We start from the raw sequence: 13,383 nt of genomic DNA, 5'->3' as shown, positions 1-13,383 counted from the left end.
AACTTCTCAATAAGCTCATCCACTCGGGGCATATGCTATGCGTCAAACTTGGAAACCTCATTAAGTTTGAGGAAGTCGTTACAGAATCGTAACATCCCGTCTGGCTTGGGTATTAATACTATCAGACTGGCCCATTCACTTTTTGACTCCTCGGCTTTCTCCGCCCTGGCTGGTGTACCTTGTAATTTACCTCTCCAACTTCCTTGAGTACCTCGTAGGGCCCCTGCCACCTAGCCAGGACTTTTCAATACACGGTCGGTACCAGAACCATAACCCGATCACCCGGGTTAAAGATCTGGACCCGGGGCTGCTGATTATAGATCAGACTTTGTGCTTGCTGAGCTGCCTCCATATGCTCCCTAACAAGAGGTAACACTGTCTCTATCCTTTCTTGCATCTGGGTAATGTACTTAAGAACACTTTTGTGCGGAGTAGGTTGCTGTTCTCACGCCTCTTTGGCTACGTCCAATAAACCACGAGGATGTCTGCCATATAGCAGTTCGGAGGGCGAGAACCCAGTAGAGGCCTGGGGTACCTCTCGCGCAGCGAACATAGATAGGGCAGAAGAAGGTCCCAATCCTTCCCATCTTTGGACGCCACCCTTTTTAACATGGTTTTTAATGTTTTGTTAAACCTCTCTACCAGACCGTCTGTTTGCGGATGGTACACGCACATCCGTAACTGTTTGATATGCAGCAACTTACAGAGCTCCTTCATGACCTTGGACATAAAAGGGGCCCCCTGGTCAGTCAGAACCTCTTTAGGTAGCCCCACTCGAGAGAACATCTCCATTAGCTCCTTAGCTATAAGTTTAGCCAATGTATGTCGCAGTTGCACCGCCTTCAGGTACAGAGTGGTGTAGTCTAGGACGACCAAGATGTGTTGGTGTCCTCTAGCGGACTTCAGCACTGGGCCTACGAGGTCCATAGTGATTTTGAGAGGTACCAAGGGACTGCGTAAAAGGTGCTGGGGGCCAGTTGCCTAGCCGGTCGGGCAAGACTTACAGAATTCATCCACCTCCCTAAACACACTGGGCCAGTAAAACCGTTGTAGTATCCGGTCCTGTGTTTTCTGCATTCCCAGATGACCCCCAAGAACATGTTGGTGGGCTAACTCTAACACGAGTTTGCGATAAGCCTGGGGCACCACCAACTGTTCAAAGGGTTTACCCCACAGCTGGTTTACCCAATACAAGATATCCTGATGAACCACAAAACGGGGGAACACCGACTCTGCCCCAGCTTGTTGTGGTTCACCATCTATTATTAATACATTTTCCCAGGCTCGGAATAAGGTTGGGTCCCGGTGTTCTGCAGTACCAAAATTATCCCCTGAGACATTGAGGTCTGCCAGCTCAGGCCCAGGCGGCATGTCCTCCATGTCTCCCACAATTACACTCCGTGGGATTGTCTCCCCCTACCGCTGGCCCTTCGGCCTCGGGTTCCCCTGGTTCTGGCCTCCCTCCGGAGCAAGGCCACTCTGCTGGGGTTAATCTGTTTCATGGGCACCAGTCACCCTCGTAGCAGTCCACAGTGCCGGGAAACCCGGGAAGTCTCTCCCGATTATAAGTTTGTGGTGTAAGTTTATGGCAACGGCAATTTCGTGAGTCCATCTGTAGGCCCCCGTGGTTAGAGACACCAGGGTGGTGGGATAGTCTTTCAAGTCCCCATAAATGCACATGACCCCAACTTTCCGGCCGGTATACTCAGCGGACCGTTCCAGGGGTGCCCTTACTAGGGTCACCAGACTGCCAGAGTCCAGCAGGGCCTCCGCTGGAGTGTCTCCCACTTCCACAAGTAGTCTAGAGTCTCTGGGGTACCTGTTGCACACAGCTTCCTGGCACTTCCCGCCAGCAGCCAGGAGCCAGGTCCGCAGTGGGTATATCCTGAGCGGGTTTTATATCCTGAGCGGGCTGGGGGTTGGAGATTTCCAGGGTTTGACTGGCCCCCTCCCGAAAGAACCCACTTTTAGATTCCTGGTTGCTTCATAGCGTTCCACCAGGTCCACCATCTCAAGGGCATTGTCAGGAGACACCTGGACGATCAAGTGGTGCTGGAGAGGGAGTGGCAAAGCCCTCCAGAACATATCAGCTAACGGATGGTCCAGCATAGCAGTGGGGCTCAGCACATCAGACTGTAGCCACTTTTGCAAGTGGTGAAGCAAGTTATAGTACTGGGGTCTCGCGGGCTCAGCCAGGTTGAACCCCCACTGATGCACCTGCTGGGCCTGGACCAACACATTAACCCCCAGTCTTGCCAGAATCTCACCCTTGACATTCTGGTAGTCAGCCACTCATCAGGTCGAAATATACCCGCTGGGAATCGGATGTCAGGAACAGAGTGACGACCTCAGCCAACTGGTCACAGGGTAGATTCTCCCTTGTGGCCACCTTCTCGTACATCGCCAGGTAGGTTTCGATGTCATCTGATGGTGTCATCTTGGGGATCGCCGCACGGACCGCTTTCTGGACATCATGGACACTCTGGGACGCTCCTGCCGTCTGTAAAGCCATCACGTGTTGTAACAGCAGCTGGTTTGTATCTTACTGGTGTTGGTTAGCCTCCACGAGAACTTTTATTACAGCATCCATTTTGTCAAGTTACACAGGTTTGAATTTAGCTGGTTTAATCCAGGACATTCAGCCGTACCCGAAAACAAAAATATTTCTGCGTTTACGCCAGCCTAACTGCGTGTGCCAGCTCCAAGCCACCTATTGTGGGGATTGGGTTTGGTAGGCAGGGTAATCGGACACAGAACAGAGGCAAAAAAACAGTTTGTAAAGCAAAACTTCAGTGTTTATTCACACACAAGGCAAAAACAAAGCAACATTTTTAAGTCTTAGTGTTTGTTCACAAAAAGGATAGTCCAAAGAACAAAACAATCACCTTCTTTGCAGGTTTTTCCAGTGGTCCACAACAGGCTTTAGGAGGCCTGTTTCCCCGCATGCGACTCTCAGCCCTCTAGCACGGCGCCATGCCTCAGATCCCAAAACAGTGACAACTTGCTGCTGAGCCCAGCTGTCTTTTAAGGACAGCTAGGTGTTGTCAAAACCCAGACCGGCACCTAAAATCCAGTCCGGTGTTTGACCCCACCTGGCTGCAAATCAGCCCAGCAGCACACTCTGGGAGGAAAATACCTGTCCTCCCAGACCATACCCTCCACTGTGTCACATAATGTAGAAAGTAAAACAGCCTTAATTATACCTGTACAACAGGAATATGGCCCTGGAGGACAGCAAATGTCAGTGCAGTCCAGTGACGGGTTTCAGGATGGACAGATGGAAATTTATGAGCTGTGTTTGGGACCTACAACAAAGATATTGAGTTAAATACAGTAAATGCTCCCTGGCACCATGTAATGACGTCATTCCTTATCCTTTTATATCTTTCCTTTTAGCTATAGATAAACTGTTGCTTTACTCATAAGGCATGACAAAGGTTTTGTGTTTTTTCAATCTAGCATCACTTTTGTCAGGATACCTCAAGTCAGTAGAGAAGGTAAGGTCACATCTGTACTGTATCAGTGGACCAGCTGACGGCTTACAAAGGGTCTGAAACTGAAAGGCCTCTTTCACACGGGCGTCCCGGATTAGCTCCGGATGCGTTGCGTGTGCATTGTGGGAAACCCGCGCGGGTAGCCACGCAATTTCAGTCACTTTTGACTGTGATTGCGTTCCGATGTTCAGTTTTTTCCGCGCGAGTGCAATGCTTTTTGCACGCGCGTGAGAAAAAACTGAATGTGGTACCCAGACCCGAACCCAGACTTCTTCACTGAAGTTCGGGTTTGGGTTAGGTGTTCTATTCATTTTATTTTTTTCCCTTATAAGGGAAAATAATAGCATTCTTAACACAGAATGCTTACTAAAATGTGGCTTGAGGGGTTAAAAAAATAAAATGAACTCACCTCATTCTCTTGTTTGTGCAGCCGGCATGTCTTCTTTCTTCTTCTTTCAGGACCTGCAAAAGGACCTTTGATGATGTAATCGCGCTCACTACGTGGTGACGTCGGCGCACACCATGTGGTCAGCGCAATTACGTCATCAAAGGTCCTTTTGCAGGTCCTGACAGAAGAAGAAAGAAGACAATGCCAGCTGCACGAACAAGAGGATAAGGTGAGTAAATTTTTTCTTTCTTTTTTTAACCCCTCAAGCCACATTTTAGTAAGCATTCTGCATTAAGAATGCTATTATTTTCCTTTATAACCATGTTATAAGGGAAAATAAAACAGTAAATTGACTTTTATCAATTTACTAACATCATCTCCTAGCAACCATGCGTGAAAATCGCATTGCATCCACACTTGCTTGCGATTTTTACGCAGACCCATTCATTTCGTGAAAAACGCAGAATATAGAAGATGCTGCAATTTTCACGCAACGCACAAGTGATGCGTGAAAATCACCGCTCATCTGAACAGCCCCATAGCAGTGAATGGGTCCGGATTCAGTGCGGGTGCAATGCGTTCACCTCACTCATTGCACCCGCGCGGAATTCTCGCCTGTGTGAAAAGGGCCAAACTGGAAAAAAAGGATATGCTATTTTCCCAGAATCAACCTTGTCCACGGTATTGTAGCTCAGCCTCAACATTCAAGTGAATGCAATACCGACCACCGTCCATTGACATTGGTAAAGCTGTTTCTGATAAAACAGCAGATCCTCTTTATTAGGGCCTATTCACACAACTGTGTCCGCTTCCGTTCAGTAATTTTGCGGATAGGATGCGGACCCATTTATTTTAATGGGGCCGCAAAAGATGCGTACAGCACTTCGGTTCTGCGGCCCCGCAAAAAAGATAAAACATGTCCTATTGTTGTCCATTTTTGTGGAAGAGAATAGGCTTTTCTATCTTAGGGGAGGATGTTCCGATCCACAAAATGCAGAACACACGCGGCCAGTATCCGCAATTTGTGGTCCGCAAAAATGGATACAGTCGTGTGAATGGACCCTTATTCCAAGACCACCCCACCCCATCATTATCACACCAGCTATACATTAGGCAGTCAGGGACATGCATATTTAACAAATTGTTGTCCGATTCTGAAAACGGGAGTAGTCAACTCTGGAATCTGGAATATACTGAAAATGTCAGGAAATGTGTAATATACGCAAAGCAAACCTCTGCAACACAATAAATGCATAATCCATGGTTAAAATAGCTGGTGCCCTCCTATTTAAACTTTCTGGTGCAGTTCCTCCAATTCTCCGTCTGCTCTTCATTTCAGTAAAATGGTCACCACAGTTTACCAGACTACTCTATGCACGCTGGACTGTGGTAGTCTGAGACACTCCCCCCTGCAGATGGATGACTACCAAAGCACAGTGTGCATAGAGTAATCTGAGGAAGCTGGTGGTCATTTTATTTAAATGGAGAGGGTACTGGCATTCGGAGGAACTGCACCAAAATTATTAAAGGGAGGAGAACCTTTTCTGTGAAATGTTTACTGGAATCTGAAGAGTCCCTTTAACTCATTGATTCTGTGCCATTCTGATTCTACTGATTCTACTGATCCCCATGCTACATGATACGACTGCAGCGCCCATATGTACAATTGATAAACAAGAAGAACATGGGAAATCAGTGGCGCGGAAACAGTGCAGAATCAATTAAGGAAGTATACCATTCTTTAGAGTATCAACCTGAAGACCATATTATTCTTGACATCAAAACCTAGACAAAACTATCCCAGTGTCCATGAATGTCTTCTACATAGCTAATATGAATTCGTCATAGCAGTTACACTTTCTTACCTCAACGTTGAGTTCGGCGCCTGCATCTAGGAGCATCTGTACCATAGCTTCATCTCCTCTGACACATGCATACATTAGTGGGGTCATCCCCTACAAAAGCAGCAATAAATGACACTCATTAATATAAATGGAACTTGTCATATTCAGATTCATCATGCTGAAAATGTAATCACAAGGCTGGAATGAAACGACTGTAGTACACATAAAGATCTTTACCATTGTGGGTGCAGAGCAGGAGGACCCAAAGACCAATGACACACAGCAGGTAGGGGTCCTGTGACAGATTCTGCATTAAACATACTTGTGTGGGACATGCTACTTTAGAAAACTACAAATCTTACTGAGGAAAAATCCTTTTAAAGCCATAGTAGGACAAAGCGCTCCTGATATCCTTAGCATTATGTCTTGCAGTAGTTTTGTGACTATATAAGTTGTTTTATTAGCATAAGTTCCAAGGTAACAGCAATGTGGTTCAACCCACTAACTATCAAAGCTACAGAGAACTGACTGGCTACAGCATAGCATCTTCCAGTGTGGCCTAGATGCCAAGATGGTGGATTCTCCCCACCTCAATCTTCTTCTGATCTTAGGGTCCCACTAAGATACTTTGTGTGAACCCTGGATTTTTTTCCCCCCATTCTGTCTTAGCATACCTCAAGACATGGCATAACCTTTAAGTCCATGAGATGGCATCCTACTTACTTGTTCACTCATACTGTTGATTCCTTCAGGACCAAGTAGGGTCACTGCTTGCTTGACGAGGTCAGTCCTACCACAGTTGAGCATCCTAAATCCAAGATCCTGCTTAAACTTCGCTTCTGTGGCTACTGCGTCTAGTTTGCGAGACGCACAAAAACAGTCATCGGCCCTGCAGAGAATATAGACAGGTTTACTCATAAAAAGTGCATTATCGTGGTGACCGTATTCCTGTTCATGTACCATGTAACAGCCATATCAGGGGCATCGCTATAGGGAAAGCAGTCACTCCTAGGCTCAGGTACAGAGAAAGCAGTAACACCTAGGCGCAGGTACTTGAGGGGGCCCGAAGGAATTAATTATTCTCATGGGACTCATATGGGTCCCAATCAATAGGATAATAAGTTTGTATTATAGGGTTACATGGCAGTTCAGCTTGAATGCGTCATATCCATATTTTCTTACATCTGATTTATGATGTGACCTCATGCATCTCATATCTAAATCCATCTTCAATGTATTAGATTTTACCCTCCGGGAGTACAGGCTTTGTGCAGAGGAGTAGGGTGACAGGCTCATTTTTATGTTGGCATGTACGGCAAATATACTTAATTTCCTGCCCCAGGTCGACTGTAGCGGAATGTACCATATTGATTATTCATTATGAACCAAGGACTTCTATGTGTCTCAGATTACAGAATGGATGTTCCCTTTCATGTTCAAGTAAAGGCAACACTGCCTAGTTAACAAAACGGTGACAGACATTTTGTTCTGAGCTGGAGCCATTTTGTGATCACTTCTAATGATTTCTTTGTTTGTAGTGTTTTTAGGCTGCAACATGGCAATAGCAAAACAAGGAACATTTTAAGCCTCAAAACAACTACCGTATTTTAGTAATAATGGCTCCACTTCTTAGGCTACTTTCACATTTGCGCTTTCCCTTTCCGCTATTGAGATCTGTCATAGGATCTCAATAGCGGGGGGGGAAAACGCTTCAGTTTTGTCCCCATTGTCAATTGGGAAAAAACGGAACAAAACAGAGTGCACCAGAATGCATTCCATTTCGTTTGGTTGCATCCCCATTGCGGACAGAATAACGCTGCAAGCAGCGTTTTTTTGGTCCGCGGTGTGGTGCGGAGCAAGACTGATCCGTCCTGACACACAATGTTAGAAAATGGGGACGGATCCATTTTCTCTGATACAATAGAAAACTGATCCGTCCCCCTTTGACTTTCAGTGGTGTTCATGACGAATCCGTCCTGGCTATGTTAAAGATAATACAACCAGATCCGTTCATAATGGATGCAGACGGTTGTATTGTCGTGACAGAAGCATTTTTTCTGATCCATGATGGATCCAGGAAAAACGCTGGTGTGAAAGTAGCTTAAATCTGGTATTACATAGAAAAAACATGCATTGTACTGCAATATTCAAAATAGCAATAGGGTCCCCATTGAAGCTGTGTCTTCTACCACTGGCAAAGGCCCACATCTGGAGATTTGGATTTCTGGACTTTTATCCTTAAATGTCCATAAATCTGTAATTTAAAAGGTGTTCTGCACTTTGTTTAAACTGATGATCTATCCTCTGGATAGATCATCAGCATCTGATCGGCAGGGGTCCGACACCCGGGACCCCCAGCGATCAGCTGTTTGAGAAGGCAGCAGTGCTCCAGTAGCGCCGCGGCCTTCTCACTGTTTACCGCAAGCCCAGTGACGTCACGACTAGAATCACTGGCCTGGGCCCGGCTGAGCTCCATTCCGTGGAATGGAGCTTAGCCCCGCCCTGGCCAGTTGATACAAGTCGTGATGTCACTTGGCCAGGTGTCGGACCCATGCCGATCAGATGCTGATGATATATCCACGGGATAGATCATCAGTTTAAACAAAGTGCAGAACAGATAAAAGTTCAGGGATTCTGTTTTTATTACCCAAACCTTTTCCCCTGGAGGGAGCAGGCCACACTCCATTATTATATCAAGTATCTTGGTACAGCTGACTCTTTTTTAAAGGGGTTTTTCTTAAGGTGGTCACACGTTAGTCTAAAGTTGATCATAATGGATGATGTCAACCAAAAGGATGGTTTGTTTGATCGAATTTAACAACAAATGATCATTTTGGCTGACCGATGACAGACCATTGTCTGAAAAGATGTCAGCTGTGTTTGAAATATCGAATGAAAGATCTTTTATACATAAAAAGGTCGTTCATACATCTTTCTATGAAAGATCTTTCATCCATCACTTGGTTCAATTGAACATGTATAGCCAGTCTAAACAACAGTAACCACCCATATGGACTAAAGTGTGTATGGCTGTGTCTGCGAAACGATTGTTCACCAAATGATTGTTTGTTCAACTGTTGTTCAACCATCAACCATCTTCTATCCAATGAGTTGGCCACTTTTAGTCTGTGGGTATGCTTTTGGGCCTTAGTAGGACACATACACTCATGCCTGATAATTGGGCCATATAATTGAGCAGCCGATGAATGAGAAAACACTTGTTTATCAGCGTATGGGCATCTTTCATCGGCAGCACATGTCCTTGTTTAATTAGGGATGTGCTGCCGATAATCAATAGAACATAATGAAGGAGAAATAACCGCGGTAGCAATCGTTCCACCCACATTCACTCTGCATCAGCCTGTGTAATCGAGCGCTGATGGATGTGTTTCACTTTGGGCCCTCCACATTCACATTGTGGTGTGGTGTAAGGTGCCTCTCACAAAATAAAAAGCCTATCCCACTTTGGTCCAGCAACTGTTTTCTTAATGATGAGCGGATAATACTGCACTGCTGGGACCACTAACTATCAGCAGCTATTGCCTGCGAAATCAGCCACTTACTATTCATTTCCCCTGCAGCAATGCTATAGAGGAAATGAAGCATTACACAGCCTCCATCGACATCTTTGTAGTACACAGGCATACCGTTTTCACCGAAAAAGAAAACTAATCTTTGTAATGCTCCCATAGCTAATAGTAGCCACTTCAATTACAACATATGGAAAGAAGATTCCCAAAGTGGCTAATCCCTTTGAGTGGTTTTTAGGGAAGTCCTCTCCTTAGGGCTCCATTCTGTTAACTAAATGTGAGGTTTGTGTATAGAGCTGTTATTTTATTCATTTATATCTTCTGAAGCTCTATAGAGAGAGATTGTCATCACTCCCATGTGCCCATAATATAAACCCCAAAGGAACCTATCCGTGTGTTTTTGAAGTGTGAGAGGAGAGCCCCACAAACAACGGCAGAACATACAGTTGTTGCCCATGGTGAGGACCCCAGTGCTACAAGTCCAAACTGCCAACCACTGAGCCACCATGCTGTCCACTGGGCAACAGGTGACTTTACAAAACAGCAAATACTGATGGGAAAAGGGTCAGTATCTCCCACCAGACCCTTCCAGTATTGGTGTAGGAATGGAGGACCTTTAACACGAGAACTCCTTATAGAAAGTAGATTTGAATGGAAGCACATACTTTAGTTGCCGTGGTTCACAGTCCACACCAGGAAGTAGAAGTCGAGCAGCCTGACGGACATCATCGCTATCTACGGAGAAACTGCGGCGGTATCCGGCATGAGCTACGGCAACACGGATCCATTCCATTAAAGGTGGGAGCATCAGGAATGGCCTGTTATGAGAACAAAATATAAGGTAGTTAGCGTTACATTCCAGAATTCTAGCCCTGTCCTTTTTACATTTGATAAGAAAATTGATCTCAGCTGGCGCCCGTCTTGTGGTTGGCAGCATTCCCACACTGCAATGCATTCTAGGTAATTTCCAGCTGACAAAGTGCTTGACAACCTGTGTACAGTGGGCGCTGTTTCCTCAATAATGTAACTCAATGCACATGTTCTCAATAAACACTGCTTTGTGGATCATACCATTTGATATTAATACAGATCAACTTGGATTTTCATTAATCCTCTCCAGAAATCACTTGTCATATGTGATGATGTCATGACTTAATTCAATCCAGATATGATGTTAGCTCTGGGGAGGTATCACTTTCACCTACACCCCTGTATACATTTTCCTTGAAAAATAAAGGAAAGTTAACATGTATATACCATGAACACCTAAAAGGGAATGACCAACTTTAGACACCAGGTCATTTTTTACATTCAACTTGTCTTAATACGGTATATCTTTATAGCAGTTGGAGCCCTCTTTTTGTGGCAATCCTCTATATAGACATAAAGTTAAATGATGCAAGTCATTCTGTCTGTGGCCACCATTAGGGGGAGCTTAGACATTTACTACACTCAGTTTTATTAACTGAGTTCAAAGTACCGTATAACCACAATACAATAAGCTCCTTAGCTCCCTCTAGTGGCGGCTTCAGGAAGCTAGAATGTTCATACAGTGAAACCTTTGAGACAGCAGTCCAAACCTATATTAAATAGTTATCTTCTAGAGAACCGCTCTTCCCAAAGATGATGGATGTACATAATATATGTTGGAACTGAAAATCTGTCACCGTAAGGGTCTGGTTAAGGGCTTGTCCACACGACCGTTGCCCCTCCGACCCCATGCTGTGAAACGCAAATTGTGGTCCGCAATGCATGGGCACCGGCAATGGGGCTACCACATGCAGATCGCGACCCCATTCACTTGAATGGGATCCGTGATCTGTCTGTTCCACACAAAGATAGAGCAAGTTCTACCTTTTTGTGGTGCGGAGGCACGGAACTGAACCCACGGAAGCACTCTGTTGTGCTTCCGTAGGGTTCCGTTCCGCATCTCCGGATTTGCAGACCCATTCAAGTGAATGGGTCCTCATCCATGATGCGGAATGCACATGGTCGGTGCCCCGTGTATTGCGGACCCGCCGTACGTGGGCCACAATACGGCAACGGTCGTGTGAACAAGCCCTAAAGGAGTAGTCTTCTCAAAGAAGTGGTTATTCTGAGAGGTTTCCCATAATCTTAAGTCTTTGTCTATGCAGAGGATGTATTAAGAAATTAATGAGCCCAGTAGCTCAGTCCTATTTCAGTCTAAAAAGTATTTTTAAAGGGGCAATATTCATTTTATTGATCATGTTCTGCCCATTAAGCTGCAGGACACTCAGCTGACCATTGCAGGTCCATCTGGACCCTCCATCTGTAAACACTAGTTTTCAGGCTCAGAATGTTTCCATTTACTGACAGAAATCTTGAAAATTGTAGAAGAGTTAAAATTAAAATTATATTTGAAAGATATATAACTTTTTTTTTTTACTCTACATTAGAATAGCAGAAACCCTTTTATTTACTTCAGGAATCAAGCAAAGGATTCATCCCAGGGCACTACCATGTACCCAAAGAACAGGAGTTATTTTTTCTTTTGAAGACCAGAGGCTAGTATTGCTAGTGGAAGCTGGTGCTCTGTGGTCACAAGACATGTACACATTGGTCATACACATTAGTCTTTTGTCAGCGAACCCACCGAGAGTGACGGTTTCGGCTGACACTAATGTGTATGGGGAGCTCCCAACTCTCCCTCAACAAATGATGTCAGGGGAGACAAGGGTCAGACATAATGAATATTTTCTCTAATCCTTTTGTTCTTCCTGGAAATAAGTTGCCACCAGAAGTTTCTGGTGCTGCTTTCTCTGCTCTCCCCATAGAATACACATTTACATGTCGTGTATGTGTATGGGGAACCTGGGTGGGATTTGGTATCAATGATGTCAGTGAAATGTTGATTTACTGGAAATAATTCCATAAGATCTATGAATCTCTCATGAAATAACCTTCAAGTATTTATTACAACCTTGTCGTTCATTAACAGAGAGACGCAAAGACAGTGATTGAATTACAAAGGTCAATACTAAACCACTCTATAGTGTTTAACACACCATCACTTTATTTCTCTGCCTAGGAAAACCAATGTTCTAGCCATCACTGATGAACACTTCAGATCACTTAACAGCACCTTCAAGGCAACCTTGCTGAAATATTCAGGAGCTAAATATATGTTACACTCACAAGCAGAAATCCAGTCTATATGACAGCTTATATAATGACCACGTCTGTAGACAAGGGAAACCCCGATGGGAAAATTATGACCTTGACAAGAGAGATAAAGACACAAAAGTATGAGATTTGATGGGATCTACTGTATATCTACTGTATATGGACATCTTGTTACTATTTTTATTAAGCTCATAAATAAAACAAGTAGCGAAGTTATAGAATATTGACTTACACAAAGAGCAAAAACCCCTAAAATTAAACTTTTAATAGTATAAAATAAAATATAATTAACCCTCACATAAAGACGATAGCTTATAATAAGTCTACAGAAAAACTAGTGTGACACTAGATATACCAACAGGGCCGTCTTTAACGCAGGGCAAAAGGGGCAGCTGCCCTCGGCCCAGTTGCTCCTGGGGGCCCAAGGCAGCTGCCTCTTGAGCCCCGCTGGCCACTGGTGACGTGGGGGGCGGCGGCAGAGCACAGGGAGATGAGCGCTTTTATTGCGGAAGCGCTCATCTCCATAGTCATCTGTATTGCCGTCCTCAGGGCAGAGATACAGATGGAAGTGCTGCAGCGGGACAGTGGAGGGAGAGGCGTCTCCCTTCCCCGTTCCTCTGATAAGCTGCAGGCACTAGGACTGCAGCCTATCAGAGGCTGATGCAGGCGGCCCGATTACGTCATGACGCTGCCTGAGCAGTATAGCGTGGGACACAGGCCGGAAGAGGCCTGCATCGCATCGCTGCCAGCCTGATGGAGGTAAGTATAAGTGTTTATTTTTTTTATATGATACTATTACTGGCACATGATTGGGGGGCATCTTTGGGGGCACCTGTTACTGGCACATGATTAGGGGGCATCTATGGGGGTACCTGTTACTGGCACATGATTGGGGGGCATCTATGGGGGCACCTGTTACTGGCACATGATTGGGGGGTATCTATGGGGGCACCTGTTACTGGCACATGATTGGGGGGCATCTA

The 13,383-nt window shown here is 45.1% G+C and overlaps 1 protein-coding gene across 2 annotated transcripts in view; it reads right to left on the bottom strand.

Annotated features, from left to right (window-relative positions):
• The window catches only part of BTBD11 (BTB domain containing 11), a 199,944-nt gene that overhangs the window by 38,444 nt on the left and 148,117 nt on the right, over positions 1-13,383 (bottom strand). For both annotated transcript variants that reach the window (XM_044281276.1, XM_044281277.1), the window contains 4 exons: positions 9,922-10,074; positions 6,450-6,615; positions 5,748-5,837; positions 3,204-3,305 (listed from right to left, as the gene is read on the bottom strand). In XM_044281276.1, coding sequence (XP_044137211.1) covers positions 3,204-3,305; positions 5,748-5,837; positions 6,450-6,615; positions 9,922-10,074 — 511 coding nt within the window. The remainder of the gene's footprint in view (positions 1-3,203; positions 3,306-5,747; positions 5,838-6,449; positions 6,616-9,921; positions 10,075-13,383) is intronic.

The sequence above is a fragment of the Bufo gargarizans genome, chromosome 2 (assembly GCF_014858855.1).
Source record: "Bufo gargarizans isolate SCDJY-AF-19 chromosome 2, ASM1485885v1, whole genome shotgun sequence".
Lineage (NCBI taxonomy): Eukaryota > Metazoa > Chordata > Amphibia > Anura > Bufonidae > Bufo > Bufo gargarizans.
This window is presented reverse-complemented; position numbering and strand designations above follow the sequence as displayed.